The sequence below is a fragment of the Mytilus trossulus genome, chromosome 9 (genome assembly GCF_036588685.1).
Source record: "Mytilus trossulus isolate FHL-02 chromosome 9, PNRI_Mtr1.1.1.hap1, whole genome shotgun sequence".
Lineage (NCBI taxonomy): Eukaryota > Metazoa > Mollusca > Bivalvia > Mytilida > Mytilidae > Mytilus > Mytilus trossulus.
Genome location: NC_086381.1, coordinates 39654702 through 39682306, shown reverse-complemented (window position 1 = coordinate 39682306; position 27605 = coordinate 39654702). Strand labels below are relative to the sequence as shown.

The following is a 27605-nucleotide window of genomic DNA, read 5'->3' as shown; positions in this document are numbered from 1 at the left end:
TGCATGAGTATGATTGGTTTCGTTTTATCTTCTAAGCATCTGAGTATGATTTGTTTCGTTTTATCTTCTAAGCATCTGAGTATGATTGGTTTCGTTTTTTCTTTTAAGCATCTGAGTATGATTGGTTTCGTTTTATCTTCTAAGCATCTGAGTATGATTGGTTTCGTTTTGCCCAGACTCTTGTCACTCTATGAAGTGTTTTGCGGTCTTGTACATTGTATGTATTTGAATGCCCGCTTGATATCTTTTTTGTATCGACATGATAATACTCAAATTCTATTAAACATTTTTTAATTTAGACTGAAAGTACAAATGACTATTGTTACTTTTCTGTTGTAACAATGTTCGTTATTTTTTGCTAATATTACTTTGGTATTTAAAATCTTTTCCGTGCTAAACTATGTTATAATTTTTCATACTAGTATTAATTATTATTTTTAACAGTCAGAAACAGAAATTACCAAATTAAACATATATTTGACAAAACAACACTTATCAGGAACGACCAACATCCGCTTTCGCCGTTGAATAAATATACAACCCAACCCAATCCCCTTTAGTCACGAACACTTTATGCAGCAAAGTGAAATCGTGAACAAACAACTTCTTGTTGAGGCGATAAACTGCCCGTTGAAAAGGGATGTTGTAATTAATAATTAAAAAAAAAAAGAAACCGACACAACACAACAGTTCAACACCCGAATATCGCTTATCTGCATGTTCATGGACTTCTTGCCGTCTCTGCATTCCTATCAATAGTTGAAATTACTTCCTTTTATTAAGATATTTTTCCAGTATCAAAGTATTCAATGGTACGATGAGTCGGAGACTATAAATCCCCAAAATATACACAGTTATCGAAATCTATCAAACGTTTTGATATAGGGTATAAAGGCATAATTGTTTTGTAAAAAAAATATACAGTCGATGTTGATGAATCATGATCAGAACCAAATCACCGATTACTTCATTATAAACATTAAAAACATTGTCCTACTTTCCTCGAAAGTGACCTATCGAAATAGAAGTTGATTTATCCTCGGGTTTGTATTATATGAACAACACGACGGGTGCAACATATGTCGCAGGATCGATCTGAATAAAATCAGACAGAACTATGGCAGCTCCTGCTACGTGTCTGAATACCACTGTGAATGAGCATTTGGTCGTTTTTCCCCCAATGGTGGCATTGTCAGTTCGTTTTCGACTTATAAGTTTGACTCATGGTCCCTTTTGGTATCTTCCCCTCTCTGGATACCATTCTTTTTTTAATATATGTTATCTTTAAAAATATTGATAAACATGATAAAAATCAATCATATTTTTTAAGTCATATTTGTAATTAAAAAAAAAAAAACCACTGATTCACAACCCTGTTAAAACTATCACGGCGTACTCTCATTCAAGTTGAACTGAAGCTGAAACACAGACACTTGTCCCTGACAAAAACTTGAAAAAATAGGCCTACTTATATTAACAGTGTTATATTTAGAAATTGAAAGCTTCTTTTTGTAAATTTATTCCCCGGCAGGCGTGTAAACGCGTTGACCGAAATACCGTTTGTCACTCAGGCGAAAGCGCTTTCCGCGCTTCATTCTAAAAATATGCGCAAGGTCAACGCTTATCATATATCCCCCTTCCCTATATAAAATTTGGGTTTTTTTTCAGAGACGTGCCGTGCCGGTTATCATCCTACGCTTCTTATAAGGATATTACATTATGTGACTCTGTTATCTCGAGCATGTCATATATAGTTGGTCTACATCAAACCTCCTTGAAGCCGGTCCTTGGACAGTATGCTTCTGATCAAACTCAGTGACTATATAAACTGAAGATAGTAAAAACTATACCATTTGCCATATATAAATCTATTAAAAAAAAAGAGGATCAAAGAGGATATAGCTGCATGCTGCAACACTGTATTAACTAAGTCCAACTGCAGAAAATTAACTGATGTTTATCGATATGTTTCTATTCTCCAAGTTATTATATTTTTTTTATATAAATATATATATCGATGAATGTCATAAAATATTTTCTTATACTTAAAATTTTAGGAGTTGTCTCCCATGGCTGCGTTTTCTGGCGGCTAAGTCTCGTTTTGGCCTTGCCATCAATGTAAACAAATGTTGCAGAAAAGTGAATGGGCCGGTATTTCACATTCTTTTGTTGTTGTCATTTGCGATGTAAAGGGAATGCGCATTCCAATCATGTCTGACAGTCATTTAATTGAGAAATTTAAGGCGATATCTTACGATTTGAAAGGAAATTATAATTTCAAACAGGCCCACACATGTGAAAAAAGTCAAAACATAAATTGACATCGGAAATAATTACGATCCGTTCATCAGAATGACATAAACATTTAGTGTGTTTTTTTCATTATTATTTTCAATATTTCCGTTTGGATGTTTCCTGAATTTTAGCAACATGTTTTATTATTTAACCGTTATTTACATCTGTGTTTATATGGTGCAGCGGAATTTAATTGTTAATTGTCAATCAACAACAGGTGAGTTAAATATCCACGTGGATAATCAATTAATTACAGGTAATCTGATTTTAATATAAAAAAAAAAAGTTAATTAGGCCTATGTTTAAATTCTTTACCTAATTACAACATCAAGAACATATTGTATACAGCCTGAACTGGACTTTTTTTTTTTTAATAAGATTTGATTCTCAAATATGATGACCCTTTTTTTTAAGTTCTATTTACAGTATTGAGGTTCTGTCTGTGTATTTAGAATGAAGATTCAGATCTTATATAGTTTGTAACAGTTTTGGAATTACTGTTTCCCCCCTTCTTTTTGTAATGGATAGTTGTCTATAACTTTCCTCTGTAAATACAATGAACGTTTATAGTATAACTATGTTGTATTGTACATGTTGTACAATTACAATGTTACAGAATTTTTATGCCCCACCTACGATAATAGAGCTGGCATGTCAGTTAACTGCCAGTAGTCTGTTGTTATTTATGTATTATTGTCATTTTGTTTATTTTCTTTGGTTACATCTTCTGAAATCAGACTCGGACTTCTCTTGAACTGAATTTTAATGTGCATATTGTTATGCGTTTACTTTTCTACATCGGTTAATAGAGGTATAGGGGGAGGGTTGAGATCTCACAAACATGTTTAACCCCGCCACATTATTGCGCCTGTCCCAATTCAGGAGCCTCTGGCCTTTGTAAGTCTTGTATTATTTTTATTTTAGTTTCTTGTGTACAATTTGGAAATTAGTATGGCTTTCATTATCACTGAACTAGTATATATTTGTTTAGGGGCCAGCTGAAGGACGCCTCCGGGTGCGGAAATTTCTCCCTACATTGAAGACCTGTTGGTGACCTTCTGCTGTTGTTTTTTTTTATTTGGTGGGGTTGTTGTCTTTTTGACACATTCCCCATTTCCATTTTCAATTTTATTTGATGAAGTTAAAGTTACATCAACTTGAAACTTAGTACACATGTTCCCTATGATATGATCTTTCTAATTTTACGGTCCACTGAACATATAAAATGATAGTGCGAGTGGGGCATCTGTGTACTATGGACACATTCTTGTTTTAAATAAAAAAGGTGTATGTTTTTTTTAATTCAACTTTTAAGGTATTCAGGTATTGGTATCATCCAATTTCCAATACATATATACTTAATGTACATGTATGTTAGCGTATCTTGATATTTGATCAATCATGGTAACATATGTTGTCTTTAAAACATTCACAGGTTATATGCAAACCTCATTGATTTATCACACATTTGTCATGAATTTCTTAAGTTCAGGTATCATTTCTGTCGGAAGCTCAAAGCCATCAATTAATTATTTATAATAAGAACTTAATTAGACATGCCAATAAAGAAATGGTAGACTGTGTATTGTTTTCTGGTTATGACGCCTTAGTTATTCTTTTAATTATTAATCAAGTCTGTAATTTTAACATTTTTAACAGTATACTGTGGATTCTTTAGTACTGGTACATGTTTTTGTTGGGTACCAATTTTTCGTTGATTTGGTGGTTATCGGCCTAGGTAAACTAAAATTTGAAGGCCTAGGGACATTAAGGTCCGGTTTTAGTCCAAGAAAGTAAAATACTATTTTAATATGGCACATAATGTTTGAAAATGCATATATAGGAACTAGGTAAATAATTGAAAAATATAATCATTTGTATTTAATAACGATACAATATGTCATTTATATTGTTCACAAAAGTGAATTTTGCAGTTTTCTATGGTTATTTCTATTGTCATGATTGTGGAAATATCATGCACAGCAAAGAAACAATAAAATAATTTTAGAGAAGCTTTATTGTAACTATAAACATAATCTCACCAAATATAAAAGCTGTTTTTAGGGTGTGCACATACTTTTCAACATGTTCCAATCTAAAATATACTTTAAAGGTACGATAAGGCCCATTTTTGGACCCTATTTTCTCATTTTTAATTTTTTTTTTCAAGCTACAGTACTACCTGTGACTTTATCTTATTAATGGTGGCCATAAAAAATATGTTCACCATGGTGGCCCTATATGTTCATCATCATACCCCCTGTTGCTTTTTTAATACACAAGGTATTACTCAAAAACTAGTCAAGGATAAAGGGAAATCTTGAATGCATTGAAGTGTTAAAATTATATAACTTACAGGTCAGGTGTCTCAGGTAAAATATTCATGTATGTGTTTGTCAAATTTAATAACTGATTATGACAAGAAATTAAAAAATAAATTGAAATAATAAAACTAGTTGAACAAACAGCTTAATTAAAACATAATTGTCCCCCGACTATAAGTTTTGATATTATACCTTTTAAATAATTTTTGATCAATTTAAGTTATTTTTTGGTAGTGAAAAATAAATGAATATCATTTTCAAATATACTGCAAACATTTACGATGCCTGCCTTTTTCTATCGACAAGGTGTTTCTCAAAAATAATTTTCTAAAATCAAAATGGTTTATTATTGTAGATAGACTGATCTGCATTCAATATTATTTAACAAATGATAAAGATTGTCTTTAGGACTCATACACTAAATAAAATTTAGGCAATTCATTATTTCTTTATTGAATAAAATATCAATAAGTATTAGAAATTACAACAAAATTTGATAATATTTTTATTGTCATTTGATATTTTAAACATGATCCATGTTTTAGAGGTTAAGCATTTCTTTTACTTTTTGTTCTTGGGTTAGACATTATAATGAGAAGGTAAATGATTTTCAAATGGATTATCTCAAAGTTGTTTTGTTAACTTTACAATCAAGGAATAGGTGTTCTTCATTGACCTACAAGAGGCACTGTTTACACATTCTATCCTTTCTAGGAATTTTATATTGTCCACTATTTTTTATTTCTAAATTATGACCAAAAATTCTATACCTATTGACACAATCAAGTTTACAGTTTTTATCAAAAGTTTTTATTTTTCTTTTTTTCTTTAATTAAATTCATTTTTTTATTAAGGACTTTAAAAGTCTTAATTCATTCAAGTCCCTGCAATAATAAACCAAATCTAAAAGGCCTAGGTTGATTGAAATATTCTTTGTAAATGTATACCAAGATTATGTATCATGCCAGTCCAGCACTATTGACAATATAATACACTGAAAAAAAATGATTTAATTAATAGACCATTAAAGTGTCACCATCTTTGGAAGTGCACTATTTATCTGGAGACAAATTTTGAATAAAAAATCATTATGATTAGCAATTTTAATGAACATTTATCAAAATTTGATGATAACTAGGTGGACATTTGGAAAATAAGTCTTTTCAGTGATTGTTTTTGCACAACTCTTGTTTTGAGATTTGAAGAAAATTAAGATAAACAAAATTAGTTTTTTCCTAAACCATATAATGGTACTTGTAGTTTTCCTGAATAATATTAGATTTTATCAAAATTTATTGTAAAAGGATTGATATTGATCATTTTATTTTGTTAAGAAACAAAATTGTTTAATTACTTTCATTTTTAGCTCACCTGGCCCAAAGGGCCAAGTGAGCTTTTCTCATCACTTTGCGTCCGGCGTCCAGCGTCGTCGTCGTCGTCCGTCGTCGTCCTGCGTCCGGCGTTAACTTTTACAAAAATCTTCTCCTCTGAAACTACTGGGCCAAATTAAACATAACTTGGCCACAATCATCATTGGGGTATCTAGTTTAAAAATTGTGTCCGGTGACCTGGTCAACCAACCAAGATGGCCGCCATGGCTAAAAATAGAACATAGGGGTAAAATGCAGTTTTTGGCTTATAACTCAAAAACAAAGCATTTAGAGCAAGTCTGACATGGGTAAAATTGTTTATAAGGTCAAGATCTATCTGCTCTAAAAATTTCAGATGAATCGAACAACCTGTTGTTGGGTTGCTACCCCTAAATTGGTAACTTTAAGGAAATTTTGCTGTTTTTGGTTATTATCTTGAATAATATTATAGATAGAGATAAACTGTAAACAGCAATAATGTTCAGCAAAATAAGATTTACAAATAAGTCAACATGACCGAAATGGTCAAATGACCCCTTTAGGAGTTATTGCCCTTTATAGTCAATTTTTAACCATTTTTCGTAAATCTTATTAATCTTTTACAAAAATCTTCTCCTTTGAAACTAGTGGGCCAAATTTAACCAAACTTTGCCACAATCATCATTGGGGTATCTAGTTTAAAAATTGTGTCCGTTGACCCGTCAAACCAACCAAGATGGCGGCCATGGCTAAAAATAGAACATGGGGTAAAATGCAGTTTTTGGCTTATAACTCAAAAACAAAAGCATTAAGAGCAAAACTGGCATGGGGTTAAATTGTTTATCATGTCAAGATCTATCTGTTCTGAAAATTTCAGACAAATCGATAGTCAATTTTTAACAATTTTCATAACACTTTCAACTGAAACTACTGGGCCAATCATTATAGATGGTGATATATGTATTCAGCAAGAATGTTCAGTAAAGTTAGATCTACAAGCACATCACCATCACCAAAACACAATTTTGTCACGAATCCATCTGTGTCCTTTGTTGAATATTCACATATACCAAGGTGAGCGACACAGGCTCTTTAGAGCCTCTAGTTTTAATTTAAAGTAGCACTTGCATGATTATTAGTTATTATTAATAGTAATAACTCATTTAATAATGTTAACAAATAATTGAATACAATGTACATCATGTACATTTATATAAACCTTTTTACTTAAAAAACAATTATTAAAAGTCTGTTTATTTCAAATGCTGGTCAATAACTCTATCTTTAACTTTTTGCCATTTCTACTCAAGATTCTTACTGAGAAGAAATTAAAAGAATAAGAAACAAAACATACAAAAATAAAAAAATAAAACCTTAAAAAATTACAAAATTAAATAAAATTAAAGACAAAAACTAATAATAAATTAACAGACTAAAACAATATTTTATTCTACATTTTCCAAAAAAGGTGAAATATCAATTTTAAAAGAAACCAAGTTACCTGTACAGGTAAATTTTAATGAAACATACCAGCTGAAAACTTCAACCCTGATTGATTTTAACAGGTAACATAATTAGACATGTTAGATAAAAAATCTACCTATGATTTATGACCCCCAATAAATGGCCAACATCTCAAGATTGAATACCCCAATAAATGTTCACCATTGGATGTTGACCATGCAAGAGGGTGGACATTACTAAGAGGAAGTCACAGGCTGTACTGTACTTATCACGTTAAAATATTCACTTAAGTTTGAAGTTTATTTCTATGAACTTCAAAATCATTGATTTCAGAAAATGGGTGAGGTGAGGGGGCTTAAGGGTCATCAAAAACGCCAAAAGAAGATAAAATTACGATATTTGGCCATTGTTACTTAAAATTTAAAAGCGTGCTCCTATGTGACTCAAAGAAAATTATGGTAATCTAGACAGCAAAAACAGTTCATATGACATTGGAATAAAAAAAATCCTCACCTCACCCAGTTGCTAAAATTAGTGGTTATGAAGTTCATCCAAACAAACTTCAAACCTCAGGGAATATTTTAACATAATAAGTAGCTTCCAAAACAGAATTTGAAGATGAGAAAATAGGGGGGGGGGCAAAAAAAAGCCTTATCATCTCATCATACCTTGTCCTTTTAAGTTTAATGGAAAAACAAGAAAAATCAAGGAATTGTACAATATATACATGTATGCAAATTTAGGTGTGTAAATGCCATGGTACTCTTTAAATGTAAGATTTGTTTTTAGTTTTTGAATACCTTGTACAATGTTAACGTTGTACATTTGTACCATAGTCTAGTTTGAAGTAATTAAAGAATATACATTGTATATGATTACTTTTAAATATTCAGTAATATTTGGACCAAATGGAGGCTTTATTGCCCCTACTCATTTTCAGCAATATACCTATTTTTAATTTAGGAAAGTGAAAACTAGCAAATCACATATTCATGAATAAAATACAAGTTTTCCTGATTGAATTGACAAAAATTGGTACCCCCATTTGGTCCCAAAAATAAATAATTCTCCAGTCATTTGACAGTAGTGTGACTTAAAAATCTTAAAATATTCAATAGCACCATATGAGCAATGATCAGTGATCCACTACTACATGTATATCTAAGTCCTTTTGGCACGACTTCTATTTGAACACCCTTTAAAGCATGACCATGCTTATTCCTTCATCTCATTTTTAGTTAAAATGTGTTTTTAGGTTTTTCTATCATTGTCACATACATGTATATATATATAAACATGTGACCCACATCTTTTACTCATTTCTAAAAAGAACTCCATGAACTAGTACATGTATCGTGTTTTTGGCCTTTTGTATTAGATCTAATTTTCAAACATTACCCAGTTTCTATTTGAAATTCCTGTGACAGGGGAAGTTTGGTACATGTTAACCATTAATATCAATGATAAAGATCCTTTAATGTGGTAATTAGCTACATTTAGAAACAAGGGATGGATTAAAGTTTCAACGTGAGCTAGCTCATTTTATAGTTTGTAAATACTATTATGCATAGAGACAATATTTATATAGTGATTCAATATCACCAAAATACTAAAATGCATTTTAATGCAATGTTTGTCTTGTTTGTTGTAAACAACCGAAAAATCTTCATTTTTGCCTCACCTAGACTGAATCATTTTGTCTTTGGAATTTCCTGTATGTAATCTTCTCTGATTAAAACAAAAGACTTTAATGCTCTCATTTATCAATGTTATAACAGTGTATTGAACAATGTAAATGATGTATAAAGAATGAAGTTTTATTTATTTTATTTCTTACAATCTCTTACATCTTGTTCATGTTGTTAAAATGTATCACTGTTTCCTCTTTATGAATATCTTTTTAACCTTTAGATATAAAGTATCAAAGATTTCTGATTCTCCTCATAGCCCATAGTAGGTCTCATTGGGGTCTAAATGTGATGCAGGATTGCCGATTTTTTGTAAGCGTGACATGTGAATTATTGTGTATTGAAAACGGGAAATGAAGTCTAGGGGGACCCGGGAAATGACAAAAACATGAGAATTACTTACGTACATAGTGTAAGTGGGATACGGGAATCTTGACAAAACAGTAAGTGGGATCTGGGATCAGAACCCTCCAATGAGACCCCCTCAATAAAATAGTAGTGTACATATTAAACTAGTCATTTTGGGACCTTTTATAGCTTGCTGTTTGGTGTGATTCAAGGCTCTGTGTTGAAGGCCATGCTTTTGACTTATAATCATGATGATGGTTTACTTTTTACTTTTACAAATCGTGACTTTACTGTTTACGTGTGTGCAAAGTACTGAAATTATTAGTTTGAGACATTTTTAGCTCACCTGACCTGAAAGGTCAAGTGAGCTTTTCTCATCACTTGGTGTCCGTCGCTCGTTGTCCGTCGTCCGTAAACTTTTACAAAAATCTTCTCCTCTGAAACTACTGGGCCAAATTTAACCAAACTTGGCCACAATCATCCTTGGGGTATCTAGTTTAAAAAATGTGTCCAGTGACCTGGCCATCCAACCAAGATGGCCGCCATGGCTAGAAATAGAACACAGGGGTAAAATGTATATTTTGGCTTATATCTTTGAAACCAAAATATTTAGAACAAATCTGACATGGGGTAAAATTGTTGATCAGGTTAAGATCTATCTGCCCTGAAATTGGACAACCCATTGTTAGATTGCTGCCCCTGAATTGGTTATTTTAAGGAAATTTTGCAGTTTTTGGTTATTACATGTATCTTGATAACTGTTATAGATAGAGATAAACTGTACACAGCAATAATGTTAAGCAAAGTAAAACCTACAAATAAGTCAACATGACCAAAATTTTCAGTCAACCCCTTAAGGAGTTATTGCCCTTTATAGTCAATTTTGAACAAATTTTCGTCAGTTTTTGTAACTTGTACAAAAATCTTCTTCTCTGAAACTACATGGCCAAATTTAACCAAACTTGGCCATAATTATCATTGTGGTATATAGTTTAAAAAATGTATCCGATGACACCGCCTACCAAACAAAATGGCCGACATGGCTAAAATTAGAACATAGTGGTAAAATGCAGTTTTTGATTTATATCTTTAAAACTAAGACATTGAAAGCAAATCTTTTAAGATTTAAATGTCCATCAGAATGAGATCTATCCCCTCGCAAATTTTCAGATGAATAAGACAACTCGTTGTTGGGTTGCTGCCCTAAAATTGGTAATTTTAAGGAAATTTTGCAGTTTTTGGTTATTATCTTGAATACTATATATAGATAGAGATAAACTGTAAACAGCAATTTCGTTCAGCAAAGTAGGATCTACAAATAAGTCAAACATGATAAAAATTGTCAGAGTACCCCTTAAGGAGTTATTGCCCTTAATAGTCAATTTTGAACAACTTTTCGTCATTTTCGTAACTTGTACAAAACTCTTCTTTTCTAAAACTATGGGCCATATTAAACTAAACGTGGCCACAATCATTACTATGGTATCTATTTAAAAAAAGTGTCTAATGACCCCACCTACCAAACAAGATGACAGACATCAGTAAATACAGTAACAGGTGAGCGACACAGGCTCTTGAGAGCCTCTAGTTTTAAATTATTGATACAGATACTTGATTTTGAGTAACCTTCAGTTACTCAATAAAGCCAAGAAAGTTGAAAAATTAAGCACATATTACATGTATTTGTTGTCAAGAACTGCTTTATCAGAAAATCATTCAAAATTATAAATATTTTAATTTAACAATGTCAAGATTTAATAACAGCCATATTTTATGATAACAAAATATAAAAAGTCAATAAGTTTGTGTACCATATGTTACCATATAATCCCGACATTTTTAAGGACAGTTGTGTAGGTAGAAAAGTCATTGATTATCATTGACTCATTATAAACATCTGGTTTTTCTAGAAGTTATATAACAGGAAAGACCCAGCCCTTTATTGAAAAGACTTAGAGAAAAATCGCTAAAAAATTTAATAACATAAAGGGATTGATATGTAAGCTAAGAAAGAAATTTTTGTTTTTTTTTAAATTAAAGAAGATCTTTTATATACATTGTAGTAGACCTGTGAGTCTCTTTGGGGTCGTGACGCGGCATTGCAGATTTTTTGTAAGCGTGACATGTGAAAGTCAAGTTATTGTGCCGTTAAAACAGGAAATGAAGTCAGGCAGGACACAGGAAATTACAAAAAAAAATGAGAATTGCTTATATACATTATAGTGTAAGCGGTAAACAGGAATCTGACAATAGTAAGCGAGATCCGGGTTCAGAACCCCCAATGAGTCCCCCAAGTAGATTTTGTACATGTGTTTAATGGGTGAATTAAAAAAAGATTTTGAAAAATATCTTATAGATATTCAAGGTTTTATTATGACCATGATGACAGGGTAATCTTTCATTAGACAGCTGTCAAACAAATCAAAACAAAAACTATAATAGAAGTCAAAATATGTTCTTCACCAACAGTCAATTGTCCACAAAATATGCTAAGCTGTTAATTCTCTTGAAAATAAAGCCAATTTAACAGCTATTCACCATGTAAAGAACTGTAGCCTAGGTATATAAAAAAAGGCTGTGGTGACCTAAAGTTGTTAATTTCTGTGTCATTTTGGTCTCTTGGGAGAGTTGCCTCATTGGCAATCATACCACATCTTCTTTATTATATCAGATTTTCTTGCTTTAGATGAAAATTATGTGTTAAGGGACAAAGTGAATCCTTTTCCCAAAAAAGATTTTTCAATAAGAAGCTGTGTTCATTTGTGTGTCAGTCCATCTCTTGCAGGTACAATTCATGCCAGATTTTTATAAAGCTTATGCTATAGGTTAATACCTGAGTAAGTTCTATAATGGTGAACTTTTTAAAAAGTGTTTTTGCCCCTTGTAAAATATGGAACATGTGCAACGCATGTGACATTGGAACTCAGTTCTTAAATTGATATTGATGGGGTTTGAACATAGAGATATTTTTACAATTTGAAATGCCATACATCTCTTGAAATCACTCTCTGAAAACATAAACAAATTAAAATTCTTTTGCTGATTTGTTTTAAAATCTCTTTGACCACAAAGCAATTTAATATTAAATTGAAATATTAATTTATCCATTTTTGTGTGTTTTTGTCCACCTTATCAGAAATTATCTGTATATTTAAGGATTATAAAGATATAACTTCAACATAAAATTTATAAACTGCAATTTTAGTCTAGTCATTTTTATAAATATAAATTTTCAGTATTAACATTTGTCTGTGTTACATAGTTTTATTATTTGTTTAGTGATGTAAACTTTGATAAGCAGAAAGTTGTAAGCCCAATAAGTATTAACCTGTTTTTTTTTAAAACTGAGAATGATATTTTATGGTAACATAAAAAACCTAATATTGAAAAAATCATATAGCAATAAAAGATCAGCTGTATGAAGACCTTGAATTAGGAAGTGAAGTTTCCTTTTGAAAGAACCGATATATTTTGAATTAACGTGACAGCATTTCAATGACAAAAAAAACCAAAAGACATCTAAAGGGCAATTAATTGGCCGTTTTAGTATCTAAAGGATGATGGGTTATTTCATTGTTTGTACCCCAAAATGAAAATAACGTCACAACATTGGTTGAATTTCCATTGTTTTGGACATTTCAACCAATCACAACGTTTCGGTGTACATTTTTGAAAATATTACCCAGAATGCATTAGATTCTGAAATGGTGAATTAACATACAGTTTTCAACAATAGATCTGTTTCTTAACAATATTTTCAAAATAAACTCCTACTGTTCATTGAATTGTGCTTCATTGTAATACATTGTATATACATTTATGTTATTTTTGTTTTAAAATTTAAAATATCTAATTTCATGTTGGATTGTATGAGGTGGTCTTGTATGTGTTGTTGTTTGGTTTCTGTCTCATAGTGGCATACCCCACATATCCAGCTATTTACATGTACTGGTATTCATATGAAACGTTTGAAGTTTATCAAACTATTCGAAGTGCCTCCTCACAGCCTGTTTAGATTATTTCTTTAAGAAAAAATTGAAGTGCTGTATGTACTGACACTTCTATAATCCTTTGTGTAAATCACTACATATCATAAATAAACAGCCTTCAAGTACATTGTACTTTAGGACTATCAATACTTTGGCTTCCTTGACTGAAATCAATTTTCCTTTTGATTTGATTCCAAAATTTTCAATCTGTCAACCCAAAAGTTAGATATAAGAGCAATTCTTATTGCACAATAAGGTAAAAAGATGTAAAGGTGTATCAAATGGTTATTAATTCTGAATTATTTAAAATAAATATTTTTTCTTTTTCAACTCAAATATGACATGAGGGTACATGTATAATAGACAATAAGATATTTTCAAATGGCAAGGTTCTTTATGTAACTTGGGTTTTATGTTTTGTTGTGAGATTACTGTCTATTTCATTGATAGGAGAAAGGTCTAAAACAAAATTTAGCATACCTTGACCTACTCTGACTATATCAACAAGTGACCCATTTTGTTTTAAAATCTTAAAAAAGGCTATCATGCTTATCATATACATTGTAATGCATTAATTGATGACTAATCTTTGTGTTCCATAAGTCCTGACCTTAAAGAAGAATGGTAATTTATCAGTGCCTTTTTCCTGACCGGTAATGATGAATTTACATACAAACTTTGAGTGAACTTGACCTGCATTTCAAAAGTAAAAAAAGATACTAACGTGACAGAGTTATCATGGGAGACGTCTTTGATAATATTTAATTTTTTACATGTTTTATTTAAAAACTATTATAGTTTTATTATATGTGCAAATATTATCATGATTATGATTTATAAGAAACACAATTGTAGATAAATTTGAGAATCGCAATGTGGAAGGTGTTGAAGAGACAACAACCTGACGAAAGACTAAAAACCAGCCGAAGGTCACCAATGGGTCTTCAACATATCAATGAAATCCTGTACCAGGACAATGCTTCAGCTTAGCCCCTAAATAAAATGTGTACTAATTTAGTGATAATGGACGTCATTTACTAAACTCCAAAATAAATAAATGAACTAAATTAAAAATCATACAAGACTAACAAAGGCTCCTGACCTGGGACAGGCACAAAAATGTGGCGAGAATAAGTATGTTTTGTGAGATATCAACCCTCCCCGATACATCTAGTCAATGTAGAAAAGCAAACACATATATAGCATTACGCACAGTAAAATTCAGTTTAAAAGAACTCTAAGTTCGGTGTAAAAATGATGCATATAAAATAGACAAGTGAGTTATGTATCTTTAGCATATACTTCACTTCTTTATTACGAATTTATAAAAAAAACACTAGCGCTGCATACACTTCAATAGTGATAATAATGGGTATGATTTTAAGTGAATGATAATACATGTAAAATATATTGTAACTTTCAGATACAGTCGTACATATTGGTAACGTAATAGTTCAGATATTTACACTATAGTTATAGATTTAGATGTTTTTTTACATATAGTTCTAAATTGTCGATTAAGATGTTTTTTTAATAGATTTAAATTTTAGGTGCTTGATTTCAGTTGTTAGAATATTAATATATTGTATGTTTAATATTATAGTTATTTTTGTGAAATGATATTTTTATTAACATTTGAATTGCTTTGTTTTGACAGTTGATCCAAGTGTGTCCCTGCAACCAAGTAGTGTGTTTGGTTTGGCGTTCACTAACACTCAGTCACCTGCACAGTTTAATAGCTTGCTTACTAAATCAGTAGATAGTATAATAACAAAGTCTATGCATGAGACATCTCATTTGACAATCTTAAGTACTGCAACACAACAGAAAATCTCAACTACCGATAGTTTAAGTAACTTGTCGCAATCATCTGGTGTGATCAAGAATTCTGAATTAGTGAACCAGTTGAGCAGTTCTGTGGGAGAAAATGGTATTGTGCCATCCAAAACAATTTCAAGTGATGTGTCTGAAAAATCAAAATTAGTGGATCAGTCATTAGCCTTAGTTTCTAGTATTCAAATTATGTATGCAAGTTCATCAAATGATGTTCATAGTAGTTCTTCAAGATCTTTTGGAACTACTGACTTAACTTCTTCATCAAAAGATGTGCCGCAAATAACAGCCAGTCATTTGTCAACAGGAAATGATCGGTCACTTTCATCTACATCATCTTCATCTATCGCCATGGTTGCTTCCTCTAATAGTATAAATACCGCTAATATCATCCAAACATCTTCTTCATTCATGACATCAGAATCAAATAACATTGCATTGTCTACTAACAGTTTTACAGATGTGAAGGAATCTACACAAAATGTAGCGATATCAAATTTTGCTCAAACAAGTGAACTGACTTTGATGTCTTCCATTTTTTCAGGGGAGATAAATATGGCACAAAGTAAAGCTAGTGACTTTACAGCAACGATTGGTACTAATATTTTACCAACATCAGTATTGGAATCAAAATCAACTGTCTCTTTTAAAATCTCAACAACTCGACCAACATTTAAATCTGAACATATGCTTGAAAGCAGTATTGGAATAGTTTCTAGTGATACTAAACATTCTCTTCAGACTTCAGGCAGTTTGCCTTTGCAACAAATGTCTGACTTGTCATCAACGCAAATGACTGATACTGCTCAATCCTCACAGTTAGCCATGTCTAACATACTGACAAAATATTCTAACAGTAGTGCTATTCCAAGCACTATAGATAACATACCAAAGACATCCGATCTCAATACTGTGGCTCCTACTAGCAGTATTCAACCTTCTATGCAAACCATTCCTTTGAGTGATTTATCCTTGACTGCACCTGTAACTGTTACCAATTTAATGGATAGTTTTTCAAGCACTAGCTCAGTACAAGGCATAGAATTAACCCAAAGTGTGGTGAATGAAACTAACATGTTATCGTCAATATTAGAAAGGGAAATAACTCCTTCAGAAACTTTTACTGTGTTAACAACTCTGCCTGGTGGTAGTTTTAGTAGTAAAATAGAACATACTGCTTCTCAGGAGATGATGTCCATTACATCTTCATTCGTGCCAACAACACCACAATTAAATGTTAGTGATTTTGAAACAAAGTCATTACTAAGTTCTGACCTCAGAATGTTCACATCAACAATGGCAAACAGCCAATTTAACTCACTTGAGCCAACAAGCCAAATAGTAGAACAGTCAACTATTCTGACGTCTCTTATTTCAACAACACCACAAACAAACATAAGTGCTTTTAATACACAATCTTTGCTACCATCAGAATTAGGATCATCTATATTAGGACTTGTCAACCAATCAAGTTCCCCTGAAATGATGCTAAGCAGTCCTACACAACAAACGTCAAGTTTAAGTATTTTTGACCTTGGAAGCACTTTTAGTTCAGATTCAATCTTTCTAACAATGAATGCATCAGATACCAAATCAAGTATGCCTGTTTTTCAAACATCAGACTTAATAAATGCTACAAGCAGCTCAACATTCCAAATATTGCCAACACCAGTTATGACTTTTAGTTCATATAGTTCTTTAATGTTGAACGTATCAAGTGTTCAAACTAATACTGTTGATCTGAGCAGTGAATTTTTACTGTTTAATGCAACTCCTACTATGATTTCAATTACGCAAACTCAAAATTTTTCTGATAATTTAGTTCCTGAATTAGTGTCCACAATGTTTGGATCATCTTTAAGTTTGAATCAGTCAGAATATAGCATAAATGCAACTTCTGTATCACAAAGCATATATTTCCCAATGACTTTGACAAGCGAAGCTAATTTTTCATCAGGAACTTTTTTAATCTCTTCAAGTTCATTTTCAGCCACTATACTAATGATGAATTTTTCAAGTAGTATAGAATTATCAAATTTCACATCTGAAATTTTCCCAAATTCTTCCGTTATGATTTTAACTGCTGCAACAGATCTTCCAACTATTTCATTGGAAATGTCAAACTCTTCACATACAACCATGCCAATACAATCAACTTTAAGTGCAAATATAACTACACAATCAATGAAAACAACAGACTTCTTCAGTGACCTTATAATGAATGTCACAGCGACCTATATTGCATCAGATACATCAGACATTTTACAATCACTAAACCTATCATCAAGTGAAATGAGGTCAGAACTTACAACAGTATATATGTCCAGAAATGATTCTGGAGAACTAACTAGTGTAACAATTTTACCAAATGCAACTTCAGATTTAGTTTTGATGACTTCTACTTCTGATTTAAATTCCACGATAGATTCAACATTGCCAGTCATTATTCAGCCTACAGTAGCCATCAGTTCACCATTATCAACATTACTGATACATGGAAATGATTCAGTTTCTGGAGATTTAAACAGGACTACCATGTATATGAACTCAACATCTGATTTAGTCTCATCTGTAGAGTCAACATTGCCTGTCATCATTCAGCCAACAATGACAATAAGTTCTTCAATTATCTTGGAAACTTTTAATTCCAGTATCATAACAATGCCATCAACTTCATTTGAAACATTTGATATGTCTATATCCATGACATCAACAGATGTTTTATCGCAGGAATCTTCATCTATTGATATGAAAACTGACAATATGTCTGCCTTGATAACTCCAACAGTACCTATGTCAACAAGTGACTTGATATCAGTTGCTTTAGAAACATCATCTAATTTTACTATCGTTACAGTTCAACCAACAGTGCCTGTAAGTTCTACCGACATAATACACAATGTATCATCTTCATTTCTGGACACAAATAATTTGACTTCATTTTTCATAGAATCATCAACTGGAACAGCAACTGGAATGTATTCATTAAATTTCACTAGTGATTTTCAGATACCTTCTGTTACTATGAATTTTTCCTTAACTATGGCAATCTCTTCAGAATTCATTCAGAAAAGTTCAGAAAATCAGACTGGCATTATGTCAACAACAGTAGAACCAAGTTTGACAACAACTTTTATAACAGCCTCTGAGATGGTAAATCAGACTGGCATTATGTCATCTTCAACAGTACAACCAGGTTTAACAACAACTTTCATGTCATCTGGGCTAAACCAGACAGCCTTTATGACAACAACAACAGTAGAACCAAGTTTAACAACAACTTTTATGACAGCCTCTGAGATGGTAAATCAGACTGGCATTATGTCATCTTCAACAGTACAACCAGGTTTAACAACAACTTTCATGTCATCTGTGGTAAACCAGACAGCCTTTATGACAACAGCAACAGTAGAACCAAGTTTAACAAAAACTTTTATGACAGCCTCTGAAATAGTAAATCAGACGAGCATTATGTCATCAATAATAGTAGAACCAAGTTTAGCAACAACTTTTATGTCATCCTCAGAGGTAGTAAACAAGACAGGTGTTATGTCAATAACAAAAGTAGAACCAAGTTCAACACCCATCTTGCCCTCATCATCAGAAATTGCTATTAATTCAAGCCAATATTTAACACCATCATCTACTTTTACAACAATAGGTGTATCTACAACAGACATAGATAAATCAGTATATTTATCAACAAGTGCTGCAGCAATATCATCAACTATTACAATGGGACCAGTAAGCAACAGTGAACCAGTAGTTACTCTTTCAACATCTCACACAAGTAGTATTATTCCAACATTGGTGCCATCGTCTACAGAATCATTAACAGTAAGCACCTCTCCTTCAACGATGATCACATCTGATGTGTTAACTAGCACTGGTGTGTTGTCACAAACACAAGTATTAACTTCAGCAATTCTTTCTTCATCACATGTTCAAATGTCTAGTTCTGTTTCTATGACAACAGCTGTTCCAACAACTGAGCCAACAACTACGATAACCACACCGACTACGACTACAACACCCACTACAACCACAACACCGACTACTACAACACCACCACCTACGACAACACCTGATGTCAAGGCCACATACTGGGTTAAGACAGGTTAGTGTATACAATATTACTCAAATTGAAATCTCACAAAAAAAGATATGGTAAAGGAAAGTTTATGAATGTAAAATTTTTAAGTTATATCATTCAGTATAGTTTAAGTGAACAAGTGATTAAAAAGGGATGAATTTATTTAAATGCTCTGAAAATAAGATATACAATGGCATTTTTTAAACTGTATTTTTTTAAATTCTAAACGTACACACATTTATTAAACTGGCACTTACAGCAGCAGTATTTTGTCCTTAAAATTTAAATGGTTAACTTTTAAAGCTTTGAAATGTTGAAAATACCAGGAATCCATTGAAAAACATATTTTTTTAAGGAATAGAAAATTATTACCATGTTGACTACTCATTATTATTACCAGTAACAACTAATTTTTACTTCAAGCTCCAGGTAACAGTTAAAGTTTAATAATATTTAATAATTTACAACTTTATTGCTCAGTTTATTTGGTTAGCTAAGTTACATAACATTCTTTATAACAATACAGTTTTAAGTTGAACTTTAGGAAAAGATAACACAATATGAAATCATTTCTTTCAATAATTCAAATGAACTACATATTTTACCCATTCAAGGGATTTTAGATTTGAAATATTGAAGATGGAGTACTCTTATTTGCAATAATTATGGACAAAACTTTACTTTTGGACAAGTGAATTCAAAATCACTTTTGCCTATATTTTTTCAAAAGTGAATGTCCTGATGTCCACTTATTCCTTGGGTCTATCTAACTAAAATACACAGTTTTATAAAGTTTAATCCATTGCAGACCAGATATATTCCTGTCAGAATTGTAAATAGACAAATGACCATATGACAACTGGTAACACATTTTTTTTTACCAAAACTCAGCATGCCTGATTTAGAAAAAGATCCTTTTACATATAATTTAATAAATTGTCAAACGAACTAACTTTATTTAGTCATAGTTATTGCTATTTTGCATGATGTTCCTATAGTTTATATAGTTATTTCCGTGTTATTGCATTTGCTTGTTTCAAGATTTATGACAAAATATATGATAACAATTTTTAGTATGGTAGATATATTTCATACGTAAATGATTATTCTGCATTAGCATGCAGTATTCTAGTGAGTAATGTGTGTGCATGAATATCCATGCTGTAAAGAATGCTTTTCTTTTGACTTTTAATTGTAAATACAAGGTTATTCTGATTAAGTAACATGTTTAATACATTTTGAGTTATAAATGTAAGAAAATTGTTAAACTGTGAATAAAATGAGATGTTGGCTACGCATCAAATGAGACAGCAACCTAATGACACAACAGCAAAAGACATCTTAGCATTTCAAGACCTCATTGACATTTTACTATGAATGTGAATCACTCACAAATCACCCTTAACACAATCAAGAGATATTTTCAATTACGTAGTATACCTCAATAGACATGATATAAAAATAAGGATATGTCGTATGATTTCAAATGACACAACTATTTACCAGAGTTAAAATGGAGTTGTTGTAAGCAATTACAGGCCACAAAACGTCCTTCAACAATGAGAAAAACCCATTCATAGAGTCTGCTATAAAAGGCCCCAACATAAAAGTTGTGAAACAATTCAAATGAGAAGACTTAAACTGCTTAATTTATTACAAAACAATATATATATGAAACAAATATGATACATGTGATAGACATGGACTATTTGGTACAACTCAATGATTGAATACTTTCTATTTGTTCCTTAAAATGTTCATGCTCATTAATTGTGACTTGATACCCTATACTGAAATATGATGTATAATTATTTAGTAGATATTAGGACTTATCCACATCTGTAAGATATTGTATTATGTTCCAAATGTAGAAGTGTTGAAAAAAAAATTGTTCATAAAGTTTTGTGACATTAATAATTTCAGGAATCTTAGTTCCAGTTGCAGAGGATGAGAAGTCAGTAACATTTAAGACCAAAGTAGAGACAGGACTTGCTAATGCATATGATCTGGCTTTCCAGAAACAAGGACAGGCTAGAAGGAGGAAAAGATTTGTACAGATTGGAAAGGCTGGAATCAATGTAAGACTTTTTTAAACTGTCATAGCTTTAGAGACTTCTTCAAAAGCTATGTATATTATGAATAGGTTTTGAGATCTGACCGTGCAAGGGCTGTATAGCCAGTCAAGGTTTATAAAAACTTCCATAATCATTGGTTTTGAGATAGATGATTCTGCCCTGATTTACACACTACAAATTTTAAATTTCATGCTTTAAAACTTGAATTGTACATATAAATACAAATTTAACTTTCATAAGTATTTTGTGACATATTTATGAATTTTGTATTTCTCCATATGCAACATATGATAATGAAATGTGATTTTTGTTTTCATTGATCACAACTTATAGGTTAAACATGAAAACACCTAAATATTCAATAAATACTGGGCTAATTCCCTTCTATGAATAAAAATAACAAAGTAATTCTGTCATATTAGAAATACAAGTTTGACGTGTTTATTTACATCATGGTTAAGAAATCAATGTCTTACTAATGCTAACAGATGTTACACAAGATCATATTATTCACTTGTTAGCACTTTTTCTGGCTTCTCATATTGATTTATTGTTTTTATTCAGAAATTTACCTTTGTTTTAACTTTTAACCTTATAAGAATTTTTATCACTTTTTTCATAAATTTTACATTCATATTTCTGCTGAATAACTTTCAACTCATCTGAGATAAGTTTTTCTCAGTCGCTTAGAGTCAACATGCAATGCAGTCATATTTAGCTTACGTCACTGACATTGCCTAGGAAAATAGGGATAAACAGATGTTTTTCAAACTCAAAGATATTTCTCAGCAACATTTCATATCGGGGCTATTACCTTTCAATGAGATTGTAGTCTAGAACAAAAAATTCTCTCCTTCTCAGACCAAAAGTTAATCTTTAAATCAAATATAGCATCTGCATATGTGAAAATAAAGATCTGTAACAGACTGATTTTTTTTTATTAAGACACATCTAATCCATCTGACATTGATTTGCAAATAAATTTTTCTTCATTCTTCATTAAAAAAATGTGGGAAAATGTAGAATTTACATATAGCATGCTTAGAGAAAGTCTAAATTGGTATAAAGCATAATACAGTTATAATATGTAATAATCACCAAAATTTAAGCATAACCCCACTCTCTCCCACCTATCAGCTCCCCAATTTTTATGATGTGTCAAGAAACATGTTTTCGTTATAAACCTCTTAGTTTTGTAGACTGCCATTTGTCTTTTGTTGATGTTTTGCAATGGCATTGTCAGTTTATTTTCAGTTTTTGTTGAGTTTGACTTTCTCTTTGATATCTTCTGCTCTGCTTTAAAAAATCAAATGGAAGTGATTAAAAAAAAATATCATTCAGTGATGAAGGAGGTATTGAACAAACTTAATTTGGATGCTTAAAGTAACAACTTGATGCATTGATATGCATCCCATCTTCACTAAAGAACCTATACTGCATTACAAACACCCCTAGCCTCACAAAGCAAGAGATTTATTAACCCATTTTATAATCATGATAATGAAAAAAATCTTGGAAAACGTTGTAGAACTATATTCTTTTTTAGCTCGACAGGGCCCAAAGGCCCCCATGTAAGCTTATGCCATCACTTGGCGTCTGTCATTGTATGTCATCTGTAAATAAAAGTTTGCTTTTTTTTCACATCCCTTTTTTTTTACTAATTGAAAACCCAATTTTAGTAGATGTCATCAAAAGTATTATTGCTATTTATGTTATGCATGTGTCCCTATTTACTGGATTTTATGTATGATGACTCCACAGTCTGAAGTGTATTGTGAAATAAGAAAAAAATATATTACAGCTAATACTGATCAAGACAATGTTGTATTTCATTATGTAGATCATTATCAAAAATCCTCTTTTAAATCATTTTAAAATATCACACAAAGTGTAATAATATATAGTTTTGAAGCATTCATATTTCTTGTCATTTTAAATTATAGTTTAAATTCTTTAGACAGATATACAAGCTCCATGCATCATTACATTTAAATCCAGTATCACTGATCACACAAATAATAAATAAAGTTTACGGAATATATATATGCTCAATCATATACTACCAATCTATATCATTCATAAATATTTGATGTGATAAACAAGAACTATAAAAGCCTGGTTACCTATAATACCTGGTTATCATCATGAACAAGTAACCATGCATCTGAAAAAGTAATCTGACCCTAATTGTACTGACAGATCAGAAAAATTATTGTATCTAGTACAACATGTTCAAATGTCATATCACAGTAATTTTAGTACCTGTATTATTATAAATATGGTTAAGTCTGAACAGGCTCACATTTTAATTTCAAAATTTTCACTTAAATTTTTTGGGGGATTTAAATATTCATTTCAAAATTAAAGATGAAATTTGAGCACAATTTAAAGTTATAAAAACAGAAATTTACTTTTGATGGAATGATAAAACCAAGTTCATAGGAAAAAATAAAGAGAACTATTTATCAGGAGTATTGATGTATCCAAAATACATTTAGAAAGTTAACCAGATACTGGATTAGAATAAAATTCTATTATATGTGTTCTTCCATATTTTATTTAAAGAACTAATCGGAAGAAAAAAGATTGAAAAAAGATTTAAAAGCTCTATGGACGATGGCTATCATAAAGAAATGTTGTAGTTGATGCAACAAATTGTTGTTATTTTCTACTTCTAACACGAGTGACAGATTTTTTATTTGATGATTCTTTTAGTATGTTTTGGTATCTTTACTTTGAAGATTTTTAATGCTTCGGATATACACATGAACCAGGCCTTTTGTTATATTGTTCTAATTGCTTTGCAATTTGTAATTTCTGAGCTTTTAAAGGTGACTGCAGAGATTTGCTCATTGTTGAAGGCTGTACTGTGATCTATAGCTGATAATTTTTATATAATTTGGTCTAGTGTTGAGTGTTGTCTCATTGAACTTCATATAACATCTTCTTATCATTATAACTACTGAGTTTGTTCTAAAGGCATTGTGTTCACAAAAATAAGGAGATGTGATATGGCTGCCAATAAGACTATCCATCAGAGACAAAATAGATGAATGTAAGCAAATATAGGTCATCATATAGTCATCAACAATGAAAAAACAATACTGAATGATAAGCTATAAAAGACCGTCACCAACTTAAAAAAGGTAAAACAATTTTACAAGAAAACAAAAAATCATTCTTTGTTAGGACCAAATATGGCAAACGTCACTCTCAACAACCGCTGAATTACAGGATGCTGACTAACAGAATATATTACAATAAGGATCAGTTCATGTGACATATAACAATAATTTTACATTAGTTAAATGTACAGCTAACTATTTTTTTGAAAGCAACTAGAAAAGAGATTATTATTTAAAGGATATACATGTACAGTAGCTAAAGAAAAAAGTATGAAAGTGGTTATTGAAATACATTTATGGCCAACATTTACATCAGTTGTCTACCCTTGCTGACCAGATGACATAGATATCTAAAGCAAAATTAACTGAATATGTTACATAAGAGTGGTAAAATATATTGTTAAAAGATTTTTAAAGCTGGACAATCATTTTGTAGATTTTAATGTGTTATCTCCCCTTTATTTTACCAGGTGACAGACGTTACTAGAGCACCAGGGAAAGAAGATGTTACATTAGCATATACAGTAGATAAAGATGGTACAACACTGCCATCAACAGAAGCTGTGGCAGCCACTTCCAGTATCAGTGATCAGATGATGGCCATTAAACTAGGATATGAAGTCTCGTCAAAGGCAGAAAGTAATAACCTGTGATATGTATTGTCATATAAATGACGTATTTTGACCGATTTCATTATATGCATTTGTTTTTTTATGCCCCACCTTGGATAGTATAGGAGCATCATATTTTCTTGTGTGTAAATCTGTCCCTCCTTCTGTCCTGCTTCAGGTTAAAGTTTTTGTTCAAAGTAGTTTTTGATGAAGTTGAAGTCCAATCAACTAGAAATGAAGTACACATGTTTTATGATATGATCTTTCTAATTTTAATGCCAAATAAGAGTTTTGACCCCAATTTCAAGGTCCACTTAGTGCTATTCATAGAAAATGATAGTGGGAGTGGGGCATCCATATACTATGTACACATTCTTGGTATATTAATGATATGATTTTTGGCAAAAAGCTATAAACCCAAAAAACAAAATGTACTATAATTATTACCGTAAATCAAGGACTTATAAAAAGAATCGTTGGATTTGAACATATCTTCTATACATTTTTAAATTGCTTATATTTAATCTTATACCTTATTGATAACCATGAAAATTCTTCTGTACATGTAAAAAACATTAAGACTTCAGACAAAATAAATTTCATCAAAATCAATCAAGAACTTTTTAAGTTTTTAGCTGAACAGTTGAACTACGTTTTTATTGTGTTTTTCACCCAAAATGTAGAATAATGCCCCAGAAATAATTACCCTCCTTTCTAAAATAATTCAAATTACATGAAGGACATGCACATAATTAACCAAATTAGCTCTATTAATGAAGGAATCATTTAAGTTTAAGAAAATCTTTGTTTCATTAAAATCCATCAACAACTTTTAAAGTTTTAAGGTGTACAGTGTGGTTTCTCCAATGATTCTCTACATATTTTTTATCGCAACAAGGATTGTTTAGAAGTTACTTATCCCTCTATATACGTCCCTGCGTAAATTCAAAAATTATTGCAAGGGTTTTATTTATGCGATTAATAAGACTATACTTAAACTCACATTCTTATATCAAATACAAATATCTGTGTTTGCCTTTTTCCTAAAATCGCAATAATTAAACTCACTTTTTTGATAATTCTTTAAAATCACAACAATAATTTCTGAACATGCTGAATTAACAGTTACTAACCTGCTTCTGTTAACTTCTAGTCCGCAGCGAATATTACTTGTAATCTGATATTTATACAAAACTCAACCATTTCCACTTGTTCAATAATTGTTTGGTATACTTAAATAATGAGAATATTTATATACATGTACTTGCAATGAGATCACACTAACAGATAGATCAAAATCAAGGAATTAATTAAAACAATATTGATGTGATTTGTCTGCTATAGAACACAAGTGTCAGAATTTGAATATTTTATAATTTTAACACTATTTTTACTTTTAAGCTTACATCTCCCAGGAACCAGCTACCGATGATACACCATCAAATCTATGGATAGTGGGAGCTGTTGTGGGCGCCATAGCTTTTGTTGTTATAATAATTTGGATTGTTGTGTGTATCATATACTGGAAGTATAAACGAGCTCCAACCAAAGGCAGACCTCTAGATTCAGAAAATGATCCACCTCTACTTAGGATGAGATCACCTACAGGAGCAGAGGAGGTGAGTCAAAGCTACTGTATTATTAGTTACCAGACTATTTCATATTTTACCCCTTTCTTTATCATTCCATTACAGTCTGCACCAAAATCTTTTCTAACTATTAGTCCGAAGACCAAGATTCTAAAAAAAATTTATGTGCCTAAACACCGTTTTGCAAAAATTGACAAGTTGGAATAAAATTTTATTAGTGTGGTGCATCTGACTAGTGGCTAATGTTGCAGACTGCAATTGAACTCTAATGAAGTATACAACATAGTTTTATCCAGGTTAATCTGAATCTTGTAAGAAATCTGTAACTTTTTTTCACAAAACATTTTGCGATTTAAATTGATTGTAATTTATACTGAAATTGTATGAAAAAGATTTTTTTTAGAAAAAAGCCCTAGTTTCTTCTAGTTCAGATTTCCTGCTCAAGTGTGGTAGTTCTCTCTATTTGTAAATTGGCTTCCTCCAAGCCGAATCATGATTAAACCAAGGAGAGCTGAAACTGGAATTTAACATCAACAATTAAACAATTGATTAATGTTCTTTCAGGATGATGTTTATGCTCCCTCTACAGGTTCATTAAGTTTTATCCTTGTCCGTTTGTACTTAAGTACCTCTGTACGTCCCAAAGTTTGTTTCCGTTCTCTAACTTTAATTTGCCTAAACCAAATGTTATGAAACTTATTCACAATGCTTATTACCACTAAATACAGATCAGGTTTGAATTTTGGTAGTGTCACTCTTACTGTTTTAGAGGTATGCCCCTTTACAAATGGAAAATTGGAGTTATCTTTCTTTGTCCAGAAT

General features: G+C 31.3%; 1 protein-coding gene across 3 annotated transcripts in view; it reads left to right on the top strand.

Moving 5' to 3' along the window:
- The first annotated feature begins 17871 nt into the window (after nt 1-17871).
- Nucleotides 17872-27605, top strand: part of LOC134682899 (mucin-2-like) — a 32483-nt gene continuing 22749 nt past the window's right edge. For all 3 annotated transcript variants that reach the window (XM_063541809.1, XM_063541808.1, XM_063541806.1), the window contains exons 1-4: nt 17872-19407; nt 21307-21461; nt 25054-25222; nt 26596-26813. In XM_063541809.1, coding sequence (XP_063397879.1) covers nt 17898-19407; nt 21307-21461; nt 25054-25222; nt 26596-26813 — 2052 coding nt within the window. In that variant the 5' untranslated portion in view covers nt 17872-17897. The remainder of the gene's footprint in view (nt 19408-21306; nt 21462-25053; nt 25223-26595; nt 26814-27605) is intronic.